Source organism: Lethenteron reissneri, chromosome 52 (assembly GCF_015708825.2).
Source record: "Lethenteron reissneri isolate LAM-NWPU_2019-01 chromosome 52, ASM1570882v1, whole genome shotgun sequence".
Classification (NCBI taxonomy): Eukaryota; Metazoa; Chordata; class Hyperoartia; order Petromyzontiformes; family Petromyzontidae; genus Lethenteron; species Lethenteron reissneri.
The window spans coordinates 11,588,410-11,616,383 of NC_083830.1; the positions used below are offsets into that span (position 1 = coordinate 11,588,410).

At 51.9% G+C, this 27,974-nt stretch overlaps 1 protein-coding gene across 3 annotated transcripts; it reads left to right on the forward strand.

The window, feature by feature from the left end:
• Nucleotides 1–5,586: 5,586 nt before the first annotated feature.
• MYLIP (myosin regulatory light chain interacting protein) lies at nt 5,587–27,328 on the forward strand. 3 transcript variants are annotated; one of them, XM_061573494.1, is made up of 9 exons: nt 5,587–5,818; nt 8,835–9,025; nt 20,524–20,715; nt 20,846–21,070; nt 21,604–21,768; nt 22,273–22,405; nt 23,067–23,294; nt 23,524–23,652; nt 24,267–27,328. In XM_061573494.1, the coding sequence occupies exons 1-9, from the start codon at nt 5,696–5,698 to the stop codon at nt 24,357–24,359; spliced, it is 1,479 nt and encodes a 492-aa protein (XP_061429478.1). In that variant the 5' UTR covers nt 5,587–5,695; the 3' UTR covers nt 24,360–27,328. The 3 variants fall into 3 exon arrangements, with proteins under 3 accessions (XP_061429478.1, XP_061429479.1, XP_061429481.1); XM_061573495.1 differs by lacking the exon at nt 5,587–5,818 and adding an exon at nt 5,846–7,305; XM_061573497.1 differs by lacking the exon at nt 5,587–5,818 and adding an exon at nt 7,836–8,134.
• Nucleotides 27,329–27,974: the final 646 nt, after the last annotated feature.

Genomic DNA, 27,974 nt, shown 5'->3' on the forward strand with positions numbered 1-27,974 from the left:
GAACTTACATCCAGCATCTTCCGGCGATTTGCCAGAATAGTGAAGCCACCCACCTGCTTCCGGTGTTAAACAGTGCAGGACGACGTCATCATTGAAGCCCATCAGGTTTCAAGATCAGAGGCGGAGGTGGGAGGGAGGGGGGCATTGTAATTATACAATGTTTTGCAAAACATGAAAGTTAAATTTGGTACGGTACACAAAATTCAAAAACTAGTGTCTTGTACTAAAGATGAATTACCTCAGTTATCAACAGAAGGTGTATATCGTATCAATTGCTTATGCGGTAATGCTATATTGGACAGACTGGATGTAACATTAGCATAAGACTAAAAGAACACCAATGGAACATTAAATTCTCTCAAACACAACTGCCGGCAGTGGCAGAACATGCTTGCCAAGAAGGACACTCAATTGATTTTGATAACATTGAAGTGTTATTTAAAACTAATTATTACTGGCCAAGACTAATTCGAGAATCCATCGAAATTGAGCGAAATACCAATAATTTTAACTGCTCTGATAGCTACAGACTTAGCGCCGCCTGGAAGCGTATTAAGTCATCTTTATATATATAAAAGGGAAATTTGTGAATGTGTGTCTGCTCGAAATGTTTAGCGTACTTCCCGACATGCAACAAACTTTAAATTTGGCATGTGGGTAACTTCCAGACTGTACAGAATGCAACAAGTAGAAAAACCCGCATCCAGGACTGGTGAGAATCGATATCTGGTGAGCGTTTTTGGTATCGATTAAACGAGAATAGTTCGATTCTAAAGAAATCTACAACCTTCGATTCCTTTTGCGCGATTTAAAGAATCGAATCTTGGCGCGCGAGCCTAAGTTTTTTTTTCCACCGCGCGTTGGGTTTATTTTAATGGATAAGGCAATGATCAAAGTTTTTTTTAATTTGTATATGTTATGTTCTTAAGTTGAGACGTTTTTAAATATATATTTCCCCCCGGGCAACGCCGGGTACTTCCCGCTAGTACACAATACATATTACAATTCATTATAGAGGAATCACATACTAATTAACTGATTACTAATCTTTCGATTTAAAGCTTTCGTGACTGCAGGGATTCATCTTCTTGGTTCTTTCGGCAAAGTCACGTAGAATGGAAATAATAAAATAATACATAATAAAATAATTCTCACGACGTTTCGGCCACAACGCAAGCAGTCTTCACCTGAGGACGGCTGCTTGCGTTGTAGCCGAAACGTCGTGATAATTATTTTATGTTTTATTTTAATATTGTATTATTTCCATTCTACGTGACTTTACCGAAAGAACCATGAAGATGATTACTAATCTATATATATAAAATCGTTCATGTCTGTGTGTCTGTGTGTGTGTGTGTGGACTGCACTTTCATTGGACGGCGGTTGCCCCTGGCAACGGCTAGCCACGCCTTCGCCGCTTTCATTGGACGGCGGTTGCCCCTGGCAACGAGTAGCAACTTTTCTCCGCGGGGTGGACGCCATTTTTAATAGCGCGGGGGGGGGGGGGGGACCGGCACCCGTACCCAGCGTTCGCCGGGTGGGAAAATCAGGCAAGGCGGGAGGCTCTGCACGGTGCTAGGCCTCGACACCCAACACGCCACTCTGAGGTAAATTCATACAAATTTCACGTCCTCTACAGAGTGGCGAGGGAGGCAGAGTGGCGAGGGAGGCAGAGTGGCGAGGGAGGGACTCAGCCTCAAAACGAGTAACTGGTGTGGCGTATTAACATCGCCACTGGGGAGACAAAGGCGGCCGGGCGTGGTGGATACAAGTCCCGGGCAAAGCCGGGTCATGACTATGTGTGTATGTGTTTATGTGTATGTCTCTGTGTCTGTATGTATGTGTGTATGTATGTGTCTGTATGTGTTTGTGTGTATGTATGTGTGTGTCTGTATGTATGTGTGTGTGTATTGTGTATGTGTTTGTGTGTATGTATGTGTGTGTTTGTATGTATGTGTATGTTTGTGTGTATGCATGTGTGTGTATGTGTTTGTGTGTATGTGCGGTTATGTATGTGTGTGTATGTGTGTGTCTGCAGCAAGCGCGTGTATGTGTACCTATGGACGCGCGCGCGTGTGTTGTGTAGGGGGAACGGTAGTGTAGTGCTTAGCGTACTGCCTGTGTCTATGTGTCTGTGTGTGTGTCTGTGTGTGTGTGTCTGTGTGTGTGTGTCTGTGTGTGTGTGTCTGTGTGTGTGTGTCTGTGTGTGTGTGTCTGTGTGTGTGTGTCTGTGTGTGTGCGTGTGTGGTGTGTAGGAGGAACGGTAGTGTAGTGCTTAGCGTGCTGCCTGTGTGTGTCTGTGTGTGTGTGTGTCTGTGTGTGTGTGTCTGTGTGTGTGTGTCTGTGTGTGTGTCTGTGTGTGTGTCTGTGTGTGCGTGTGTGGTGTGTGGGGAGCGGTAGTGTAGTGGTTAGCGTGCTGTCTGTGTGTCTGTGTGTGTGTGTCTGTCTGTGTGTGTGTTCTGTGTGTGTGTCTGCGTGTGTGGTGTGTGGGGAGCGGTAGTGTAGTGGTTAGCGTGCTGTCTTTGTGTCTGTCTGTGTCTGTCTGTGTGTTTCTGCGTGTGTCTGTGTGTGTGTGCGTCTGTGTGTGTGAGGAGCGGTGGGTGTAGTGGTTAACGCTACGCTGCGCTACCAACCCGGCGAACCGAGTTAGATTCCCGCTCATGGCCACCACCGATCAAGATTATTTGAACCTCACATAGGTCGACTCAGCCTCAAACGAGTAACTGGTGTGGCGTATTAACATCGCCACTGGGGAGACAAAGGCGGCCGGCCGTGGTGGATACAAGTCCCGGGCGAAGCCGGGTAGTACAGCTAGTCTATTATATAATTACCTCCGCCTCTGATCTCGAAATCTGATGGGGTTGAAATGTTGCGGCTTTGCTCTGCAACACACCGGGGGGGCTGTACTAGTGACGAATTGGCATGTTCTGTTAACGTGATAAACCTCATTGGCTGTGTCGGGTGGTGGCGGGTTTAACGACACATTGATCAATTTACGTGATCTAACCCAAAGACCTCTATTATATGGGTATTATTACGTGCTAAACCAAAAAGGAAAGAAGTCCGGTGTCCATCGATTCCGTTCAGGCGGCAGCATTGAACCGACGCCATCGCCTTCTCGAGTTCTCTACAACCCCTCTCCCGATTCACTCCCATTGTGTGTAGACGTCAGTTTCACGCCGGCATCTCGCGTTGCTTTCTAAGCCTCCTCTGCCTCGGGAATGTCGTCGGGCCGCCGCAAGGGCTGTTGGACCCCCGGGGCTGCTGCTCTTGAGATGGTGGCGGGGCACGGGGAATGCGCTGCCAGGGGGGTGCCTGCTCACAACAACAACAACAACAATGCCTGCTCACAACAATGCATTGCTTCAGCAGCATTGCCATTTTACTTTATGTACAGTATATATGCGCTTATTTAGTAGTGACGATGTGATTGTCGAAGGGGTTTATCTGTTACTCAATATCTACGAATAATGTAACTTTTCGTATACTTTTAAAAAAAAGACATTTAACACGTACAGTAATTGTGATCAGGCCGCACGGTTGTAAGTGCAATATCCAGCGCTGACTGGCCACCCTGCCTCTCTTCTTTCACTGCACTATGAAGAAGGGCCGTTGTCTGAAACGTTGCCGAGGTATATTGTTTTACTCTTAAGGCCACAATGTTGTTGTTGGATTTAGTTGTGTTATTTGTTCTCGTGCACTCCGTGCCAACTCTGCAGCGCCACCAAATAGTTCAACACAACCCCACACCGCCTGAGTCGGTCGCCTGCGGGGCCGGACGCTGCTGTGCCCGCAACGACAACAACGACGACGAGGAGGAGGAGGCGCAGTGGAGCCGCGCGACATTTCGAGGGGTGGAGGAGGTGGAGGAGGAGGACTTTACCTCGAGCTCAATACCAGAGGGGTGACTGCAGTTCAAAGCAAGACCACGTTGGTTGTGAAGTCTGGAGGCTAATGCTGTTTACGAGGGTCCTGCTACAGTGGGGATCCTTGGACGACACAACTAAGCAGTCTATAATAATAACAGCACGTAGGCTTAAGCAGACAATTGCAGACAAAAACAATACTTTCATTTTATAGAGCGTAATTCCTGCCAATAGCGTCCCACAACCTCCTCTTCCCAAATCTGCCCCCGACATTACAAAATAAAGTATTTTCTTAACACTCAGACAGACGGCCTTCCTGTTGGGAGTGCATACTCGTAGTGACAACATTGGTTCAACACAAGGAACACTGGACCGGTTTTGACTTTTAGTGTCTCATCAGGAGACCCAGTGAGGCTTAAATTTCGATTTAAAGCTTTCGTGACTGCAGGGATTCATCTTCTTGGTTATTTCGGTAAAGTCACGTAGAAGGGAAGTAATAAAATAATAAAAAGAAAACATAATAAAATAATTCTCACGAAGTTTCGGCCACAACGCAAGCAGCCGTCCTCAGGTGTAGACCAGGTCTGTCGGGGAGACAGCGTCTGAATGAAACACCACCACGCTTGGAGCGTATATTTAAGCTGGGTTGGAAGGGGGGAAGGGCGCCTTGACAAAATAATTTGCATATAAAGAGGAATTTAGCATATTTATGGCAAATGCAGGTATGTGATTAGTACTACTTGTGAAATGCGTAGGAGGTGGGCGGGGGGTTTCAAAGTCATATTATGCCCGTTGATTATGCAGGATTAGCAGCATCAAAGGGAGGGGATAGGGGTAGCATTAATAAAGGGAAGGAATGTTAATAGTATGTAGCTGCAGTAACTAAACAACCACGTAAAAAACTAAAGTATTACTTACTGTTAGTAGCTCAGCTTATTGGAGAGTATATTTAGTATACTGATGATACTATGTAGTTTATACTTTAGTTTTTTACGTGGTTGTTTAGTTACTGCAGCTACATACTATTAACATTCCTTCCCTTTATTAATGCTACCCCTATCCCCTCCCTTTGATGCTGCTAATCCTGCATAATGCACGGGCATAATATGACTTTGAAACCCCCCGCCCACCTCCTACGCATTTCACAAGTAGTACTAATCACATACCTGCATTTGCCATAAATATGCTAAATTCCTCTTTATATGCAAATTATTTTGTCAAGGCGCCCTTCCCCCCTTCCAACCCAGCTTAAATATACGCTCCAAGCGTGGTGGTGTTTCATTCAGACGCTGTCTCCCCGACAGACCTGGTCTACACCTGAGGACGGCTACTTGCGTTGTGGCCGAAACGTCGTGAGAATTATTTTATTATTTCTAGATTTGAAGCTTTCGTGACTGCAAGGATTCATATTCTTAGGTTTTTTTCGGTAAAGTCACGTAGGTAAAACATTAAAATTAATAAAAATAAAATTAAAATAAAAATCACGACGTTTCGGAGGCAACACAAGCTTCCGTCTTCAGGTGGAACCGTCACAGCCACGACAGCTGTATCAAGTAAATGAGAGATTACAAGAGCTACCACTCCGTATATATAATGGTTGGAGAGGGGAAGGGCCAAGTAAAGCACATATTAATAAAAAGTGATTTTTATTTTATTTTACTTTTATTAATTTTAATGTTTTACCTACGTGACTTTATTTTATTATGTTTTATTATTTTATTACTTCCCTTCTACGTGACTTTACCGAAAGAACCAAGAAGACCAGTGAAGCTTGTTTGAACCAATGTGGCTGGCGTTGTGCACTCTCAGAGGGCCGCGTGGATGATGGAATGTGTAAAAAAATGCGGAAGGACGGATTTGGGAAGGAGGCAAATGTCTGCCTATTTCTTCTGCCAAAGCACGTTTATCGAGTTGTTGTTGGCGGCGCGTGCAGATACGGGAACGCGTTTAAGGTAAATATCAGCACGTGTGTGTATGAGTGCGCGCGTGTGTGTGTGTGTGTCTGTGCTCATGACCGGCTCCTGTTTAACAGCAGAGGTGTCACTCCGAATCAGTCGAGCGGCAATATATTTTAGTCGGTTGCGTAACGCTGTGTGGAAGCTTCGGGTCTTCTCGGCCACGGTCATCCCCTCCCTTCTCTACGCTTGCGAAACGTGGACCCAGGATAGAAACATTTAGGCTGGCCTGTCTACGATCCATCCTGGGTTTAACTAGGCTGGATTGTGTGAGGAGCTCACAAATTCTTGAAAGATCTGGGCAAAGTTCCATCGGTGAGCTCCTGCGGCGGGCAAGGCTGCGTTGGCTGGGTCATGTAGCTACACGGGGGATCTTTGTATTTGGATCTATGCTCTGTCAGATTTTACTTTATTACACTGCTGACCAACCAGCAAAGTAATCGGCGTCACCGCTACAGTTAGTACATGTGGCAAGGCCGCGTGTGGTGGGGTAAAGTGTGAGTACTCTCCTACCAACTTTTCCAAGCTGTTTGAAAATCGTGGAAGAGTTGGCCCAAAAAATACCCTCTAGAGAGCGGCCTTCAGTGGGAGGGCCCCTTCCGTGAGCAGTGTCGTGAGCGAGCATTTGCAGGACTGCGCCTTTACATTTTGTTTTGTCTGCATAGACCGTACAGTGCAACATAACAACGACGCAATGCCCATATCCACAAACATTCTAAGGAAACAGCGATACGCTACTGCTGCTGCTGTTGACGCGGTTGTCTGGGCTTGACCACGGGAGTGTGACATCGTAGTTTGTTGCTCTGCATCGACATCAGCAGCCATACGACGACTACGACAAGAAGAAGAAGAAGCCGTGGACTGGACGAGCAGGGACCCGGGGAACTTCCGAAATGATTTGGGCAGTCCCCGATTTACGGAGGTTTATTCCGAAGACAAAGATCCCCCGTATAGCCTGAACAGACTGTTGGGGTAAGTGCTGTTTGCGAGCACCTATGAAGGCCGGCACGGCACACGAGGGGGTGGGTGGCCAACACCACGCCCGACCGTCTTTGTCTCCCCCAGTGGCGATGTTTACGAACCCGATCACCACCTGGAGCTCATGTGGCGCAAGAGCTGCGCCTCCCCGCCCACCTGCCTTGAGTCTAGCCCCTCCCCCCTCGTGACGCGCGATTGGTTGAGAGCGGCTGAGGGGGCGTGACTTGCGCCCGCTATATAAATGGGGCCCCTCGCGGGCGGGGCCGCATTTCGTTGGGCGAGAGACTTTGTCGTCGCTCTGGTGATTGCGCAACGTCCTCGGCGCTTCAAGGCGGCGGACGATTCATTAGCGGCAATTAGCCCGCGGAGAGAGACGGCTTCCTGTCGAAGTGAAGGCCGGGGCCTCTTCAGCCATGGCCATCCTGTGTCTCGTCAGCCGGCCCGACTCGGTGGTGATGGAGGTGGAGCTGGACGCGAAGGCGAAGGGGGAAGATTGCGTGAATGAGGTAAACATCATCAGCAGCAGCAGCAGGGCCAACAACAGCGGCGTCGCCATGTAGCGGAGTACAAGCGAGTCTCAACATCTCATCTTGTCGCGCCATCTCCACGCCTGTAGCACACTTGGGTACGGACGCAGAGGTAAAGGCGCATCCCTGCAATGTCTTTCTCGCGCCACTGCTGACGAAAGGGTCTCTGCTCGAGGGGGTGGGGCGGCGAGTGTATTTGGTCTACTCTTCCACGCTGACCAGACGTCTCGGAAGATGCGCTCCCTGTACGAGTACAGTACATAAGTACAGCACAGATAAAAACAAAGTACTGTATATAACTCGAGTGGCAATGGGTGTCCGATTGATGGAGATGGTGGCGTCTAATGGGCGACCCGCTTGGTTATCTCTGCAGCGACGACGACTCGTGCTCCGTTCCAGACCACGGCCACCGTCAGTGGCGACTGATAACTGAGCAGAGAACTAAACCGGACCACTCGCGCACACTACCGGCGCGATGTATGTACAGTACGTACGTTGAACTTCTTTCACACCGTACGTAGACAACCGTGCTAATCGGAGGTGCGGGTAAAGGTTTGGTCGCATAGCCATCCCGAAGACTGACGCGGCGTGCGGAGGCCTCCATCCAGCAGTAGAACGGCAGCGTGCATTGAAATGCGGCGCTTGTCCGCGCTGCGCAGATTTCTCAGTGCGAGGTGGCCGATAAACCCGGCGGCGTTGACTGACGAGCGAGGCACCTCCAGGTACCAGGTACTGGTGCAGTCGCGCTCAGCCTGCTCATCGACAATGCACAAGAGACACGGGAGGCTGCTCATGCGTCTTGACGATGGTACGACTTGTCCCCAGAATGGGAATGTTGAATTTCGAACGTTACCATGGCACAGGTATAACGTTGAAGGCTTAATACAGTAGTTTAAATCTAAAGGGTCGACCACGTCATGTATGCATGTTTAACTATTTTCACACCTTACGAAGCCAACCGTGATATTCTCCGAGATTAATGTAAATGCATACCACCTTGTGGCAGTCCAGCAGTGGTAGTCCTATGGAACACCTCGCCCCGTCCATAGGAATGTGGAATTCCCACGTTCCTATGAACCACCACTGTCGCCCATTAACTCCAGCCGTTAATTTACTGGTGGTCCGTCGCCCCCCTATCACTCCTCTATGGCGACTATCATGGTTACTATTCACGCGAACTTCACTCGTTGATTCCTCCCCCCGTGTTGAGACACTGTCGTCTCATCCACCGCAGGTCACAACAACTCACTCATCCACCCAACAACAACAACCGCTGTTCGCCACTAAGCGGTGGTGACGTCACCAAGGCACCTGTGCCATGCTAGGTGCACTTTGAGGCTACGTGAAGTGTCGAAGGGCCGCTGGCAGGCCGTCACGGAGCAGACCCAGGCACCAGCAACTCATTCTCCCACTCGCCCCACTGCGGGGGCGCAACGCTTCTCTCACCTGGTTACACAAAATAAACTCTTACGCGGGTGTCCCGATCACCCCCCCCCCACCGTCGCCAGGTGTGTAGGCACCTGCGCATCATCGAGCGCGACTACTTCGGCCTCCAGTACGAGGGCACCAAGGGCGAGACGCTGTGGATCAACCTGCGAAACCGCCTCGGCCCGCAGTTGAGCGGCGCCGCTCCGCACCGCCTGCGCCTCCGAGTCAAGTTCCTCGTGGAGCCTCACCTGCTGCTCCAGGATGAGACCAGGTGAGGCCCCCACGTGCCGTGACGCACGCCGGCCCGGCGTTCGCACGCGAGTGGCGCCAGTGTGGTTTTCACGAACCGAAATGGCGCTTAATCCAGAAAAATTGGAGGTTCTGGTGGTTGGCAACTCGGGTTCAGGCAAAAAGATTTGTGGGAGGATTAGGTGTGGCGATCGCAGACTCCAGGGCTCGGTTTTCAACTTGCATCTAAAGAGCCTCGGGTCCATACTCTACCAGAATGTTTAATTACCGCATGCAAAATATAGTTGGATTCTGAAATTTTAATATCAGGGCTCTACGATACATTGGGCCACTATTGAGTCGTGCCGTAGCCAACACGGTGGCATGTAGCATTATATGGCTTGATTATTGCAACTCACTACTCTACGGGACGTCAGGCAAAAAAATTACGAAGCTGTAGCATGTACACAACTATTTGTTACGTGTCCTGACGGGTACTGCAAGATCTGACCAAGTCTGTTCGGTGCTCACCGAGCTGCATTGGCTTCTGGTTGCCGAACGAATACATTATCAGGTCGCACTCGTTACACACAAAGTACTTGCCACAAATGAACCACAATACCTTGCTGATCTCGTTCAGGAGCATAAACCATCACGCGAACTTCGGTCTCCTCGCAGCAGCGGCTTTCAAATGATCTTTTTAGGCTGTCTGGAACACTCTTCCTTCCCATATTAGGAAGCCACTGAAGCTATCCACTTTTTAAATCGAAAGTGAAAACTTTTCTTGAACTGCTTTTTGTATTTAGTTTGTTGTCCTTCCCCCGCACCTCCGATTAGCACGTACATACATACTGCCGGCGACAGAGATTCCAGGGTGCAAGTCTCTCCATAGTACAACTACTGTTGACTTCCCCGCACACACAGTTGTACTTGTTGTATCTACCCCAGAGGAATGATAGGCTGAGCCATTCCACAACCAGGATTTGAACTCACAATTTCCGATTGCGAGCCGCTCGCTCTACCACCGAGCGGTTTAATACAGTCGAACTCTCGACCGGTTTTGACATTCGGTGACTCATCTGCCAAACTTGCTTCAACCAACCAATGCTAACTGCTGACAAAATACCAAATATCAAAACCGGTGCAGAGTTTTGCTTCTGTTGAACAAACACTGCTGAAATTATGATCCCAGAAGGCCGTGTGTGTGGCTGATGGGATATGTAAAAATACTTAAATTTTGTACGTGTGGGGTGGGTGGTGAGGGATGTCGAGATAGCGGAGAGTGAAGGAGGTGGATTGTGGTGATTATTGATTTTGTTGTATTTTGCACAGCGACGCCAGTGATTATTTGAAGTTGGTGTGGTTCTTGGGAAACCCCCCTCCCTCCCCCCCCTGCTGGCGCCTTTCGTGCGGGTGTCAAGGCGTGTCCGAGCGAGTGTAGCGAGGCTCGATGATGTCATGAGCTGCGGGTTTTAATAAGTGAAACGAAACCAGAGAGACACAAACAACCTCTTAACCTGTGGGTCTCCTGGGCAGTCCGCTTTGTTTACGGGAAAGACGTTTAAACAATGTATGAGAGTGCGTGAATGTCTACACTCGGCAGAATTCAACATACAGTGGTGATTGGTGATCCAGTACTCGCTGAGTCACTCCAGCCACTCGCTCGCTTACTCACTCATCAGCAGTCAGTCGCCTCCCTATCACTCTTCTGTCGCTACTACGACTGTGGTTACTGTCCCCGTGAACTTCACTCGTTGATTCCTCCTCCACCTGTGTTGAGGCCTTGGTCTTGACCAGACACTGTTATCTCATCCACCACACTGTGTTCAACCACCACCACCAGACTGTGTTCAACCACCACCACACTGTGTTTAACTACCACCACACTGTTGGTCACTTCTCTCTGCGTCTCCCCTCACGTTACTCTACTTCGTTAGTCCTCCCACCGTATTTTTCCTAGGCTCTCATAACCTTTCTCAATTCAAGAGTCGTGTTAAGTCTTATCTGTTGCAACTTTGATGGTGATATTTGTTGCTGGCCGCTTGATGTTGTGGGTCTTTATGCCTGAGCTCAGCAATTGTGTAAAACAAGACTAAATGCCGGCTTGCAAACGGTGCGGAGTCACCTTGTGCCACACAGGGACAGCTGCCACTGAGGGTGCCCTTTGAATATTTGAGATGAGGTGCAAGGCGCTTGGAGTGGCTGAGGCATTTAACCACCGCAAGATTACAGTTAAGATTATTTTATTATTTACAGGAACTATTTCATTGAGTTTAAACCCAACCTGTGAATTATTATCTAAGAGTGAAGAGCAGTAATGAGCAGTAATTGGCCACAGGTTTGGCCAAATCACCCTGTACTGTATAGTGGATATCGGATGGATTGATGCATTGCAGGATTGTGAGGCTTGGGGGGGACCTTGATTCAGCAGTGGATTGACCATGGATGAAAGTAATGCATTCAGGGTGGCCTTGCGGTCGAGCGTGCTACTCGCGAGCGGAAGGTTGCGAGTTCAACTACTGCTTGGCTCGGTTGACTCGTTTGCGCTGGGAGTCGCGCTGTAAAGTCCACCTCTCCCATGGACTGCAATGCACTGCAATATTTCCACGAATTTTTATTGAAAAAAAACCTAGAGACCTCGGCCACGTTTCCTTGAACTTTTGTGGATCTACCCAGAGTTGGCGATAGCAGCCCGGCTGCTATCGCCAACTCTGCGAGTGGCTGCACCCACAAAGACAAAGATCCCCTGTATAGCCTTGACGTACTGTTGGGGCAAGTGCTATTAGTGAGTAGCACCTATAAAGGCTGGCACGGTACACAAGGGGGTGGTCAGCACCACATCCGACCACCTTTGTCTCCCCAGTAGCGATGTTTACACACCATACCCAGGTACTCATTTGTGGCTGAGTCGACCTAGTGGAGGCCCTGGACCGGTTCAGATAATCGTCACTGATAGTGTTGGTGTCCGAGAGCGAGAATCGAACTCGGGTTGCCGGGTTTGTAGTGCAGCGTGCTGACCACTACACTTCAGCATGCACCCACACACAGCCGCTCACCATCCCCCACAATCTGCCCAGCTACAGCCACACACAGACAACCGCTGTCTTGCCCAATCGGCTTCCACCTCTCTCTCCCGCCCCACCACCAACGCCGCTCCACCACCGACCCCTGACTAGCCAACAATGAAAACACTTATTAAAAAAAGAGTAGCTTTAAGCCTGCCTTGTCTGCCTATGCGACTTGTGTTAATAAAATCCGCAGGAGGAAGATGTGTGGCTGGGGTTTGTGGACGTTGTTGGGTTCACAGAACCTGGCTACTTGAGCAAGGAGGCTTGCACTGGGAAGTTTGCGAGTTCAAATCCCGGTTGGAGTGGGTTGGCTTTGCCCATCATCCCTCTGCGGTCGATAAATGAGTACAACTTTTATGTTGGGAAGTCAATAGTGGTAGTTTTATGGGATGCTCACTCCCACCGAATCATCACTGCTGAGTCTCAAAATACTTTCTCAGGAGGGTCTTGCCAAGTGTTTTATAGTCGGGGGGGCGGGTGATGTTGCTGCTACTGCTGATGTGATCCCAATTGAAAATCTGCAGGTAATTTTTCAGCTTTGGGATGTTTGGCCAATGACATATATAGATATTTGTTATGGGAGGAAACTGGAAGACCCCGAGGCAACCCACTTAGAACGGGGGAGAACATAGAAACTGAACACAGAAAGGCACGGAGTCGGGAATCAAACCCAGGCACTACTCGCTGACGAGTTGCGAGCGTCACCACTGCACCACCATTTTGAGTGCCGCTGCCCCACGCGGCCACTTCCATCCACAGCCGACGGTGGTGCCCGCTCCCTACACTCGCACAACGGGAAATACATGGCGGCGGTGGGGAGACAAGCAGAAGAGTCTCACTGCGCGCTTCCTGTTTCCACCACGAGCCCAACCACTCACTAGCACAGTCCCCGATCTTCGCGCAGCCACACAAAGCGGGTAAACCCCCGCGCGCGCTGCGTAGTCGCGTTGCACCGGAGTGGTGTGGCCAGGGGACAGAGCTCACGTCGCGGAGCCCCTCCACCAGCGGTGGCAGGAGAACCAGGAGAACACCCATCAACATGTGAATGAGTGACACGGCTCCGCACATATAGTATCAACAATCCATGGCTGTGCTGCCCTCTTCTGGCTACCTCGTAGCCTAAGCCTACGATCACGTGATGGTCCCAGTCTCCTGTCTACGGGCTCACCAGGTGCAACATCTGCTGAGCTTCCCAGATCTCAGGGGGTTGGGCATGTTGGGCATGTTCACGACGACGCGGTTTAACGCCTGTTCAGAATGAACAAAGGGCTGCACATGTTACTAAGCGCCAACGTGAGACACTTTGGGGCCATCCATTTAGTACGTACGCAAAAATCTGTCAACTTAACCAATGCCCCCCTCCCTGTACGCATGCGTACTTTTTACCCCCCCCCCCCCCACCTGCGTACGCTTGACCCCCCCCGCCCCCCGAATCCTATAGAACGGCCGATATTTAATCCACGCAGAAGCAATCAAGGATTAATATTATTAACGTGTTTAAGCAATCAGATAGGCCACCGCCGGACTATCTAACTCATTTGAAGGCCAATGTAGACAAATTATTATCGAGGCTTCACCCCCCCCCCCGTTTCCTATTCCCTATGCGTACATTGTCAGTAGACCCCCCCCCCCCCCCCCATACGCAAGCGGTACGCATTTTGGTTAACCTCCCCCTCCATGCGTACGTACTAAATGGATAACACCTGATTACACAGTTGGTGGGTGTTGTGTATAGCCACCACCCTTTGCTGAGGACGTGGGGCACCAGACTCCTCATTCACACTGCAGGTCACAACAACACACTCACCCGCTCACCCACTCACCTACCCACCAGCTCACCCTCCACACTGCAGGTCACAACAACACACTCACCCACCCACTCACCTACCCACCGACTCACCCTCCACACTGCAGGTCACAACAACACACTCACCCACCCACTCACCTACCCACTGACTCATCCTCCACACTGCAGGTCACAACAACACACTCACCCACCCACTCACCTCCCCACCAGCTCATCCTCCACACTGCAGGTCACAACAACACTTATATCTGTCTACTTCCCTTGCCCCACTTTGTAACTCCCTCTTCCATCATCGTCTCTTTCCCGATCCCAACCTCTCACAACAATAATCCGTTGTTTCAGTCAAGAAAGGCGGCAGCACCCTGTGCATGTTTACAACTTGCATGGTGCTGTTAGTTGCTGGCCGCTTCCCGGCTTGAGCCCGTGGATCCGCACTTCCCCGGGTTTTATGAAAGGAAAGCCCCAAACACCGCCACCGCAGCTGCTGTTGCTGCTTGTGTGTTGGGACTTGCGTGTGAACTCTAGTGGCTCGGAGGGGGGGTTACTATCGGTCACAGCGATGACTCAATCCCGTCGACGGCTGCTGCTGCACGTGATGCACCCTTCCATTCTGTGACAGATGGCACACAAAAACACGTACGTGTGTGTGTGTGCACTGTCTTGTTGAACTTTTTTCGCACCGGACATAGCCAACCAAACATACGTACAGTACACACTAGTATACACTAGTGCACACTCGTACACACCAGTACACACTCGTACACACTAGTGCACACTCGTACACACTAGTACACACTCGTACACACCAGTACACACTTGCGCACACTAGTGCACACTCGTGCACGCTCGTACACACTCGTACACACCAGTACACACTTGCGCACACTAGTGCACACTCGTACACACCAGTACACACTCGTGCACACTCGTACACACTCGTACACACTAGTGCACACTTTACCCCACTGTTATTCTGCACTCGCTTTGCGTCGTAGTTTGGATATGTCATGAACCTCCTTCTGTTCTCTACTCCGCCCGCGCCTTCCTCATTCTGTCTCGGTGTAATTACAAGTTGGGAGCTCTCCACTCTTCTTTGTGCACCGTTCAGTGTTCCATATTTTTGGGTCATGACCACCGCTGTTTTGTAACCATGTGTCACAGCCGGTAGTGCGCACTGATTGAAAACCTCATCGTCATCATCAAATTAAAATCAAGTACAGGCTTGTGCTGGTGTTCTGTCTCTCCCACACACGCTCAACCACACGATAAGAACACAAAGACACACGCGTGAACACACACACAACCGCACAACACGCACAGGCACACATGCGTGAACACACACAACACGACACACAGAATCGCACACGAGAACCCACACACATACAACCACACGCACGTAAAGACAACAACCGCCATTCGCCACTAAGTGGCGGTGACGTCACCACGACGCTTGTGCCAGGCTATGTGCATGCTGAGGCCACGTGAAGTGTCGAACGCCCCTGGCAGGAGGTCACGGGGCAGACCGAGGTGCCACGGGTCGACTGACTGAGATGACTGGCTGATGCACCACCTGTGCCCCCTACTGTGCCAATTTGCTATGCTTTAGTCACCCGGCGCTCCACTCATTGTTGTGAGCGTCGCTCCTCCGCCCTCCGTTGTTGTTGGAGGGCGACTGCCTCCAACTGCCCGGTAGCGTCCTTCACGAGTCTCCTCCACAGAGGCCGATCTTGACACCGCTGGTACCAGTCATCGGCAAGTCCACGCAGCTCCACATCCTCCTGTACCACATCACTCCATCTCTTCTCTAGCCCCCTCGATCGGGCCTGAACGGAAGCTGTTTAGGCATGCGATGGCTGGGCATGCGGGCTACATGACCCTGCCAACCGCAGCCTTGCCTGCCGATGAAAAGATATTACCGTTCTACTGATTCGGAGTGAGACCTCTGCTGTCAAACCGGAGCCGGTCATGAGCAGACTGCCCAGGTATGGGAAACTCTCCACGCTCTCCACAACTGCCCTATCACCAATTGGGAGTTGTGGGGGTGGAGTGTCCGATGGTACAAAATACCCAGGCAGGTGCTTAGCTTTGGTGGAGCTGATGGTAAGGCCCCACCTCTTAGTGGCAAGCTCTAGGGTCAGCAGCAGCGCCTTCAACTCCTCCTCAGAGTGAGCAGCAATTACCAGATCATCAGCATCCCTTGACCGCACCCGGGCATCGATCAGCCTCCCATTGTATCTGTACCAGATGGAAATTCCTCCTGTACGGCTATTGAAGGCTTCACGAACTACGTGGTCGAAAAAAATGTTAAATAATGTGGGAGCCAGAGGACATCGCTGTAGCACCCCAAAGTGAACAGGGAATGGCTCCGACTCCCAACCACATAGTTTTATCCAGGCCCTCTCACCATCATGAAGATCCTTAATGATCGTGAGCAGTGGGTCAGGGACTCCGAAAGCACGAAGAGCAACCCAGAGCCCAGGCCTACTGATGGTATCATAGGCCTTGACCAGGTCAATAAAGCAAAGATGTAGGTCTTGTTGGAATTCCCGACACCGCTGCTGTAACAGACGGACAGAAAATATGGCATCTGTGCAGGACCGCCCTTTCCTGAAACCACATTGGGGCTCCGCAAGCCTCTCCTCAGCCTGCCTGGCAAGGCGATGTTGAATAATCTTTGCCAGGACCTTTCCTGGCACACTGAGGAGTGAGATGGCCCTGTAGTTGTTAGTCTGTGCGGTCCCCCTTCTTAAAGAGGGGGACCATCAGGGCATCCTTCCAATTCTGCGGAACCCGTCCAGTGGTTCAGACTGTTGTTATGATGTCATGTAGGGCAGTTTGTGCACAAACGCCACCCTCCCTCAGCATTTTGCTTGGGAGATCATCTCTGCCCGGTTTCTTTCCTGGTCTCAGGCTCTGGATCGCCTTCAGTACTTCCTCAACAAATGGCACCTCAGCCAGCCACTCACAGGGGGTGACTTCCTCTTACAGTATTTGAGGCATCGCAACCTCACCAGGGTCATCCCAACTTTGTGCCACGATGTTTTCCAGGCTGAGGGATTTCCACTCCCCCAGAACCTCAGAAATGCTCAGCAAATCTGCAAACCTGTTCCTGGGGGTTGGAGATTGGATCACCGTTCGTTCTTTCCGTTAATGATGGTAATAGGTGTGGTGCTGCAGGTTACTTTTTTGATGGAATTAAAGAGCGATTTGTGATCACGGGCCATTGAGGCAGACAAAGACACGCCTGAACACACACACAACCACACGACACGCACAGACACACACACGTGGACACACGCGTGAATATAAACACGTGGGAATATAAACACGTGGTTGTGTTCCACCCCGACAGCCATGTGTGTGTGTCTGGTGGGGTGAATAAGCATCACCACTGGGGAGACAAAGGCGGTCGGGCGTGGTGCTGGCTACCCACGCCTTTGTGTATCGTTCCGGCCTTCATAGGTGCTCGCAAACAGCACTTTGCCCCAACAGTCTGCTAATAGGCTATGCGGAGAGGTCTTTGTCTTGTATTTGTGCGCGCGTGTGTGCGCCTCTCCCGCCTCTTACCCCCTGTGGCATTTTACAAACAACCGCTCACCTGCCCCCACCAAAGAGCCGAGCTCCCTTTGTCCTCACCGTCTTTGTCTTTCCTTGTTTGTTAGCCCCAGCGCCACGCGGCACAAACACGGCACGCACACACACGACATGCACACATACGACACGCGCGGCACACGCACGGTCTTGTTGGAGCCGGGCGGGGGTGTTGTTGGCAGTTGTTCGCGAGCTCCGCTTGGCGTTTGTTCGAGCGTGGATGCACGCTGTTATGCACGTCTCACGGGGGCGCCACTTCCGTAGCCGGAGGGCGAACGCGGGAGGAACGAGGGCGAATGCGCATTGCACGGACCGCCGTGCGCGCGGGCTTGAACACGCTACGCGGAGTGTTCACAAACAACTTCGTAGATGGGGAGGAGGATTCGCCTCCTTCCCATATCGTCGGTCCCTCCGCATGGAAAATGAAAGTTATATTTTTTAACACATCCCGTGAGCCACACACGGCATTTCTAGGAGTGCATAATGCACACCATTGTATCGGCTGCCGTACCGGCTATGGAACCGGTGAACCGATGCACTGCTGCCCATGACACCACTGCTGGGGCAGCTGCCCGCATCTCTCAGCTAGAGAGACGTCTCGTCCATTGCTGGAGCCGGTTCTGTCTTGTGTGGCAAATCGCTCACCAGTTTTGACTGGGTTTGCGTGCGTTTTAGCAGTCAAGCAGAACCGATTTGATTCTTCTGGGTGGACAGAGGCGTTGAGGCAGGGGGGGGGGGATGTAAGTTCCCGGCACCACTGTTTTTTAACTGCCGCACCGGGAGATGGAATCGAACTGGCGACCTCCTGGATTGGCTGTCCGGCGTGCGCACCGTGACACCGCCACGGTGGCAGCCGAGTTTATTTACAATGAGCGGCCCCGAGCCTCGTGGACTCGAGCCTCCCTCACCATGGACGGAAGAAGCCCCAGGAAAAGTCGAAACCGGCATGGGGTTCGGTGAAACTGGAGCAGTCGGAGACTGGGATGCATGAAGGCGGACGTGATGGTTCTGTAATAATTTCACCAAGCCAAGTTTGGTCACAGGAAATGTATTTTGTTTAATATTATTGTCAGGTTGTAAGCACTGTTTTCAATATCAGCTATTATGCAGTTGTTATGAATTCTACTTGCTTGACTGTTGTGTGGTGTGATGAGATGGTATGATGGTGTGATCAGGTGATATGATTGTATGTACAGTGAGGGAAAAAAGTATTTGATCCCCTGCTGATTTTGAACGTTTGCCCACTGACAAAGAAATTATCAGTCTATAATTTTAATGGTAGGTTTATTTGAACAGTGAGACAGAATAACAACAACAAAATCCAGAGAAACGCATGTCAAAAATGTTATAAATTGATTTGCATTTTAATGAGGGAAATAAGTATTTGACCCCCTCTCAATCAGAAAGATTTCAGGCTCCCAGGTGTCTTTTATACAGGTAACGAGCTGAGATTATTTGACCCCCTCTCAATCAGAAATATTTCAGGCTCCCAGGTGTCTTTTATACAGGTAACGAGCTGAGATTAGGAGCACACTCTAAAAGGGAGTGCTCCTAATCTCAGCTTGTTACCTGTATAAAAGACACCTGTTCGCAGAATCAATCAATCAATGGCCAAGACCAAAGAGCTCTCCAAGGATGTCAGGGACAAGATTGTAGACCTGTACAAGGCTGGAATGGGCTACAAGACCATCGCCAATCAGCTTGGTGAGAAGGTGACAACAGTTGGTGCGATTATTCGCAAATGGAAGAAACACAAAAGAACTGTCAATCTCCTTCGGCCTGGGGTTCCATGCAAGATCTCACCTCGTGGAGTTGCAATGATCATGAGAACGGTGAGGAATCAGCCCAGAACTACACGGGAGGATCTTGTCAATGATCTCAAGGCAGCCGGGACCATAGTAACCAATAAAACAGTTGGTAACACACTACGCCGTGAAGGACTGAAATCCTGCAGCGCTCGCAAGGTCCCCCTGCTCAAGAAAGCACATATACATGCCCGTCTGAAGTTTGCCAATGAACATGATTCAGAGGACAAACTGGGTGAAAGTGTTGTGGTAAGATGAGAGCAAAATGGAGCTCTTTGGCATCAACTCAACTCGCCGTGTTTGGAGGAGGAGGAATGCTGCCTATGACCCCTAGAACACCATCCCCACCGTCAAACATGGAGGTGGAAACATTATGCTTTGAGGGTGTTTTTCTGCTAAGGGGGCAAGACAAAGGGACGATGGACGGGGCATGTACCGTCAAATCTTGGGTGAGAACCTCCTTCCCTCAGCCAGGGCATTGAAAATGGGTCGTGGATGGGTATTCCAGCATGACAATGACCCAAAACACACGGCCAAGGCAACAAAGGAGTGGCTCAAGAAGAAGCACATTAAGGTCCTGGAGCGGCCTAGCCAGTCTCCAGACCTTAATCCCATAGAAACTATGTGGAGGGAGCTGAAGGTTCGAGTTGCCAAACGTCAGCCTCAAAACCTTAATGACTTGGAGAAGATCTGCAAAGAGGAGTGGGACAAAATCCCTCCTGAGATGTGTGCAAACCTGGTGGCCAACTACAAGAAACGTCTGACCTCTGTGATTGCCAACAAGGGTTTTGCCACCAAGTACTAAGTCATGTTTTGCAGAGGGGTCAAATACTTATTTCCCTCATTAAAATGCAAATCCATTTATAACATTTTTGACATGTATTTTTCTGGATTTTGTTGTTATTCTGTCTCTCACTGTTCAAATAAACATACCATTAAAATTATAGACTGATAATTTCTTTGTCAGTGGGCAAACGTACAAAATCAGCAGGGGATCAAATACTTTTTTCCCTCACTGTATGTACGTCCAAATTATTTATCGGCGTACGTATATCGCATGCGGTGTGATGGCCATGATAAGCCTGTAAGCTTTTTGAGCAGATTAATGTCAGCTGCCGACTAACACCGGCCCTAGCCCCACTCCGTTGCCCGCTGAGTTGCCACGGTCACCCGTGGTCTGTAAAAAATGTTGACCGGCGGCCGTTGCTGGCGACGATCGCTCTGACCTCTCTCCACCTCTCCCCCGCTCCTCCCTGCCACGCCGGCGCAGGCACCAGTTCTACCTGCACGTGCGAGAGGAGCTGCGGCTAGGCCGGCTGGTGTGCCGCGACGATAGCGCCGTGAAGCTGGCGGCGTTAATTATGCAAGCCGAATTGGGCGACTACCGCGCCCCGCACGGCGGCAGTAATAACGACAACGCCGCCGCGGTCTACGACCGCCTGGGCGGCGCCGATCCTGCCAGGTGAGACACAGGGTGCTCGACGGTCTGCGGCGCAGCTTGCCAAACCTTCCCTCTCCTCCCTCGCGCGACGGTTTGGCCGGGCGCTCACCGCTCGGCGTCCCTCTCTCTTCCTGTCTCCGCTCTCCCGCAGCGTGTCCGAGTCGCACCGCGCCCTTGTCGGGTGCTCGCGTGCCACGGCAGAATACCGCGCTCTGCAGGAAGCGGCCGCCCTGCCGGGGTTCGGCGTGGAGTGGCACTCTGCGTGGGACGACGCCGGGCAACGTCGCTTGCTGGGCGTGGGCTGCGACGGTGTGGCGGTGTGCGACGCCGGCGTGGCGCTGTGCAGCGACGGTGCGACCCGCATCCCCCTGCGACGGTGAGCGACCCCGGTGAAAATCGTCAGCGCGGCACCCGTTGATGACGCCGGTTGGTTTTGACCTGGTTCGAATAATTTGGCTGGAAAATCTTTCGAGATGGAGGGGGCATTTTTCTCGCTCCGGTGTCAAACACGTAATCGCACGAATGCACACGCAAAGATCCGCCGTGCTGTGAGCGAGCACCTAATGCAGGCCGGCACGGCACACGATGGGGTGGGTGGCCAATACCATGCCCGACCGCCTTTGTCTTCCAACTGGCGATGTTTCCGCACCGCAACGCTACCGCTCTCCGCACACACGCATGTACACACGCATGTACACACGCATGTACACGAGCGTACACGAGCGTACGCACACGTTAGCATCCATAACTCACACTGCATGCATTTTTACGAACCACACCCAGTCAAAAATTCGCACAAATCTAGAAATGTCTGGGGTAAAGTGTGGATATGCCACCTTCAGACATGTCTGGTGCCACTTTGCATTGTGACTCTGCGGTGCGACTCTGGGTTGCCTCTCCGCAGTGCAGAATTCCGTTCCCCACAATCCACGCAGCCACGCAGTCCAATAAGCGCGTCGTGTTCTCGGTGCTGGGCGACGGTGCCGAGCCAGAGGAGACGAGGTTCCGGCTCGTGAGCAGCCACGCGGCAAACGGGCTGTACCGGGCCGTCACCGAGGCCCACGCCTTCTACCGGTGAGTGCGACGCCCGTGCGTGTCGTGTGTGGGAGATGTGAGCGTGATGTGCGAGTGCCATTGTGTTTGTGACAAAGTGGACCTAGCCTAGCACAAGCACTGGTGACTTCACCATCACTTTGTGATGAATGACGCCCGTTGTGTGTAAGTGCAAGGTGTGCGTGTGTGCGTGTGTACCGGCTGGCACAGTAGGCAGCACGGGTAGTGCATCTGCCAGTCGTCTGGACTTGTGATCCGGAGGTTGCCGGTTCGACTACCATCTTCTGGCTCGGCAGTGGAAACGTGGAACGTTTCTCAAATCTCCCCCAAACAAGGAGTGTAAATGGGTTCACTGCAGTTAGTTGGTCGGTATGTCGTGTGTGGTGGGGTAAAGCGTGGGTACTTCCACCTCTGCCAAGACATCCGGGCAGCGTGCAAGGCTAAAACAAAGCAAGTGGTTGCAGGGCCGCGTCTCTGGCCATGCGGTTACGCGCGAGGTGACCGCGGCGTGGTGTGCGGCCCCAGGTGCGACACGGTGAACGACGCGGTCACAGCGCAGTACAGCCGCGACTTCAAGGGCCACCTGGCCTCGCTGCTCCTCAGCGAAGACATCGACCTTGGCAAGAGATTCGTGTTCGACATCCGGCGAACCTGCAAGGTGTGGCTGCTTTCCCTGCGGGGGGTGGAGGGGCGGGTAGGGGAGGGGTGGGAGGGGTTGTGATTCACGAATCGTGTCTGATTAAAACATATCTGTGCTTAACTGCCATACTGCAGGTCGCAACTCGCTCATTAATCGGCTCGCTCACTCAATCGCTCACGCACCGACCCATCCACATACCCACCCTCTCGCTCATATTCTTACTCACCCATTCAATCATTCACCCACTCAATCACTTACCCACCCATTAATATACAATCACCCGCTCGCTCACACACTCGCCCACTCAACCACTCACCCACTCAATCACTCATCCATTCATCTACATACCCACTCGTTCACACACTCACCCACTTGCTCACTATGCTGCAGGTCACTCCACTTCTCTTTGTACATCTTCCCTCACACTGCTCACCTCTGGAATTCCTTTCCATCGTCTCTTGTTTCCCTCAAGAAATTAGTTATCTACTCTTATCAATTGCAACTCTGATAGTGCTTTGTGTTGCTGGCCATTTGACGCTTTGGACTGCACTCAGATGGCGGTGATCATGGTGATGATGATGATGAAGGTGGTGATTGCGATGATAATGATGATCGTGGTGAAAATAATGGTGGTGGTGATGGTAGTAATACGGCGTGTGATCCCCACCACCGTCACCAGGAGGTGTACGACCATTGCCGGCGCCAGCTCTACCACACTGCCGTGGTGGGCGACGAGGGGACACCCGGGCCGGCGGGGGGGGTCGCACCGGGGAGGGGCACACCGAGAGGGTGCTCCCCGGGGGCCAAAACCGTGGAGGACACCGGCACCTGCGAGCCGTGTCCCTCCCCCCTGGAGTCTCTGTCTGCGCCCCCCACGCCCGCCCAGCGCCGCTGCGACATCCGGCAGGTGGGAGATTGCTTCGGTGGCCACACCCACATGGCAACGCCCGCACATGGTAACGACAGCCGCATGGCAAAAACACCGGCACGGCAAGACCGGCCGAGCAAAACTATTTTGGATGAAAGTCGGCGCTCGCCGACACCCACCGACCCCGACAGTGCAGCACTACCTGGGTAACCTTTGCGCCGTGTGTGGTCCCGTGCGTGTGCATGCGTGTTTGTGTGCGTGCGTGCAGCTGGAGGAGCAGCTGCGTGCGCTGCAGGAGGCGATGCTGTGCAGCGCGTGCTGCCACGGGGACATCGATGCTGCGTTCTGCCCCTGCGGCCACATGGTGTGCTGTCGCGGCTGTGCCGCGCGCCTCCGGGTCAGTGCCTCTCGCCCCCCACCCCCTTTCCGTTCGTCACGGTCGGAGGGGAATGTCCCATGCCTCAAATGAGCACCGAGGCATCGGCGATCCATCTCCCGTTCGCAGCCCTGCGGAGTCAGTGGCGGACATTCCATATTCCTGTGGCAGGGGACGAATTCTATTGAGCGCGCAGCCTCCCCGTCGACTTCCCCGCCAAGTGGCGCTCGTTTGTATGAACCCCGCGATGGAGTGATGATGGGCCGCTTGAACTCGCGACCTCCAATTGTGAGCCCGTAGAGCCCTGTCGGCCAGTTGAGCTGCGGCCGTGTGAGTCGTGGGGCAGACTGCAGCCCCGTCGTCCCTCCCTGGGCGATCGCTAAAATTGGCACCGTTTTGCGAGGAAGTCGACAGTTGTCCTATGGATAGATATCACTCCCGCTGTAGGAACGTGGAATTTCCACCACTGGCCCAATGATATAGACGAGAGATGAGCACCGACTCAATGCAGCGCTTTGACCTCTGACCCTTGAGTCAGGAGTGCAAGCTAGCCCACACAAGCACCGGGTGCACGCTAACAGCACTTGCCCATCGGTCTGCTGAGTCTACACAGGGGATCTTTGTCTTGCCCGCAGGCCTGCCCCTTGTGCCGCTGCGATGTGGACCGCGTGCAGCACGTCTTCCTGCCGGTGTGTCCCAAGCTTCTACGCCTCAACTCCGAGCTGTAGCCTCGCCACACGCCTTCGCCCTCGGCGCTCACCGCTCACCCTCGCCACTCGCCCTCGCCGCTCGACTCGACCTCCTCCACGTCTTTGCGTCGAACAAAGAAAACTAAAAAACTTCTTATTCGACTGAATTCCGCGCGGCCTTCTCCGTCGACTGGCCGGGTGAGATCTCGAGAGACTCGTTTGCGAGAGTGGCCTGGGCAACGCGGCGAGACGCCCCTCCCCCATCCATGTCTGGCTGGTTCCAGGACTCGCGGCATGTCGCCGTGCGTTTGCGAGAGACTTGGCGGCAGTGACGACGGTGGCGGCCGCCTTGCGGGGGAAACCGCTGCTAGGCGCGGCGGTTGTGTCGTGCTACGGAACCCGCCACTCTGCCGCCTTTGCGTCCATTGCGGTCACGGCAGTCGTCCCTCCCAGGAGCTTGAACTGACGCAGTGCGTTTTTCAAGCGCGAACCGACCGAGCGCAAAGTGCCGCGAAGAGTCAGAGCGCTTCGTTTTGACGAGCGACGTCTCGAGAAAAGTCGCCGCAGAAGACAGAGGAAGAGTTCGGGATAAGTGTGGAGAAAATCCATGGTCGCTTCTTGCCTTGACGTGGTTCAGTTTCATTTATTTGGAATAACTCTGTGAGCCATTTGGCTCTTGACTCGGGTGCAACTGCAACAAACAATAAAATTACAAGATACATTTAAAATTTACTGTATGCAAATTGAAACATCCGCTAGAAAAACAATAAAATCTTCCAGAAAAAGCACCATTTGTAGTGGGCCCTGTGCCCTCCCAACTCCCACCAGTTTGCGTCCGTCGGCACCGTGGGAAATACTCAACCTGGGCGTCTGGCTGTCTCACACCAGCAGGCGTCGGGAAGAGACGCCAGAGAGAGACACGGGAGCCGTCGCTGGTTCCGTTCTTCCTGAGTTGATGTGCTTTCACCGGCCTTGTCCAGGAGATGACGGGAACCCCTCTGAAGCTGATGTTGTCGGTGTGTCGCGTCCACTCTCTCTACCAGAGCCACCCTCCCATCACGAGTTTGTCCGTGCCCGGGCCGTCCCGTGTGTAATACAAAACGATCTTTCCGCATCATCACGGAGAACGTGAGGAACAATAATAAATCGCCGGACAATTCGCCTCCTTCCCGTATCCGGCTCTCTCCACAAGCAATACAAATGCTTTCACACATCCCATCAGCTACGAGGTATTCCTTCTGGTTGTGTGTATCAGAATCAGAATATTTATTTATACTGAAGGAATCCAATGAGCTATAAAGCTCTTTTGCACAGATGGCAGAAAGTTAAAATAACAAATGATACAAAAACACCAATAGTGAAAAGAATAGGAAAGGTAAACAAATCGCTTAAATAAATATACAAATACAACTAAACTAGTTTTATTTTACCAGGCAAAGTCCACTGAGCTATTAGCCTATTATTCAGAAGTGACCTGGCCACAAATGATAGCTCAACCAAGTGGCTTATCAATCCGGAAATTTATAGCGGCAAAGTAATCTAAATAATCTGCACCGTTTTCAACATTCAATGTCTCATCAGGGTTTTTGTAAACCAATGCACTGCACTGCCCAGACCGTCTCTGTCATTCGTTTGATTAACGGATAGCGGACTCTACTTCATCACTCCATCACTGGCGAGGAGATCACCTCCATGACGGTATCCACGCTGCCTCCCCCTCACAGGTTGGCTTCGCGGTGCCACCCGCAGTGGCGGAACTTGAGCCGAGCCGCATTGACGATCGACCAATTCACGAAACTATAAACACGCTACCGATTCCCACAGAGAGAGATCGTGGCAGCTGGCGAAACAACGCGACGGACAAATCCACTGTCGTGCGCTGCTGTTACAGGGGCCCCCTCGGCCTGCGTTCTGACTTCGGTGGCCAAGACGCACGCGTGACTATTAACATTTCTTTTTTATTTGGTTCACATTTTTATTGCGTTTTGTGCGTGGTTCCTGATTTCTGAGTCGCGCACAAAAGTCTTAGACTCATTTTTATTAAAGTAATTTTGTTTTACTGAACCTGGGGCGCCGCTTCCAACCGGGTTCCCTCCTCGCAGGCAACTTTTGGTGTCGCCACGCCGAGCAGCCTTCGGGTCGTGTCCGCGACTGCTGCGCGTCTAGCCGTCTCAGGTGGGGTGTGACACGCGTCCGCGGCGCCATTTTGCCACATAGACGTCACGTTTGTGCCACTTGGCGATCGCCCAGAGTGGAGCGTGGAGGGAGCCGCGGCGTTGGGAGTCTCTTCTCTCGGCAGAACAATTCCCGACGGGGTTTTTACGACGTTCTGGTTCCATTCGGTGGTCAGTGTCACGGCAGAATTGCTGGGTATGGAAGCTGTTCATCCAGCAGCTTATGTTCACCGACTCGCATGCGCACACTCACACGCTCGCTCTCACGCAGACACTCGCACACTCGCTCGCACGCACACTCCGTTACACGCACGCTCTCACACGCACCCTCGCATACACCCTCACACAGATTCACACATGCAGCCTCACACACTCCCCTCAGATTCGCACGCACAGTCACCCATGCGCAGTCTCGCCCCCGCAACCTTCCCACTCACTGCCGTTTCCCCTCTGCGGAAACGTCGCGGCATAGGAATGGGAGCACGCTCTCACCACCACGCTTGGGTGGTCACGTGACTATTGCCGTTGCTTGGTCACGTGCTGGTTCTGTGGTCACGTGACGATTGCTAGGATTGTTATTGCCGTCGACCCGGGGTGGGGGGGGGGGCAATGGCTCCCGGTCGGGGCAGCTGCTAAACCCTTCATCCCATCCGCCGCGCTTGCCCCGTTCCTTCTCTTTTGCGATGCACACTTCCACTGTTACACTTCTCGGTCCTCCCTTGGCTCGGCAGAGCCTCTTGCAGGACACTGTGTTATTGTTTTATTGCCAATGTGTTTTTTTGTTTTTATATTTAACGGTGTAATAAAGTTCACTTTAGCCTTTTCAAGATGTGACGGAAGATTCTGTTGTCTTATCCATTGCAACCGGCACCACGTTGCACCATGTGGCGTACGACTGAAGTGAGTTTTTGTGACAAGCGAGCTGCCAGGCTCTTGGTTTCCTTTCGCGATCCGACCCTGGTGGCTCCTCGCGGGAGCGATCGGCGCGCATCAGAAGGTTGCGACTTCAAAACCTGGTTAGGAGAGTTGACTCGGCCCATAATTTCTGCGGGGTCGATAAAACGAGTACTATTTTGTGTGTGGGTGGGAAGTTAACGGTAGTTTCCTGTAGATGGGCTTTCCCCTGCCAAAGAAATGGAATTTCCACCACTGATTGCAGGGCCGTGAACAGGAGATGAGCACCGTTTAAATTATTATTTGAGCAGCAGGGAATCTTTGACTTTGCCGTTTAACAGCCGTGTCCTTTATGCGTCATGGTTCATTGTTATGGAAGTGTTGGGCAAATTCCACGACTGATTCTGAACCAAGGTTTCCATAAAACTCCCGCCATGCAAACTCAAAACTCCGCACAGAATGGATTCAAGAATCCACTCGCGTTTTGCCAATCTTGCGTGAAACTTTCCTCTGCTGTGGCTCGCAGACAACGACCGCTTGAAATCAATTTCCTGCCAATTATGAAAATTGAACGTGGGGACATCGT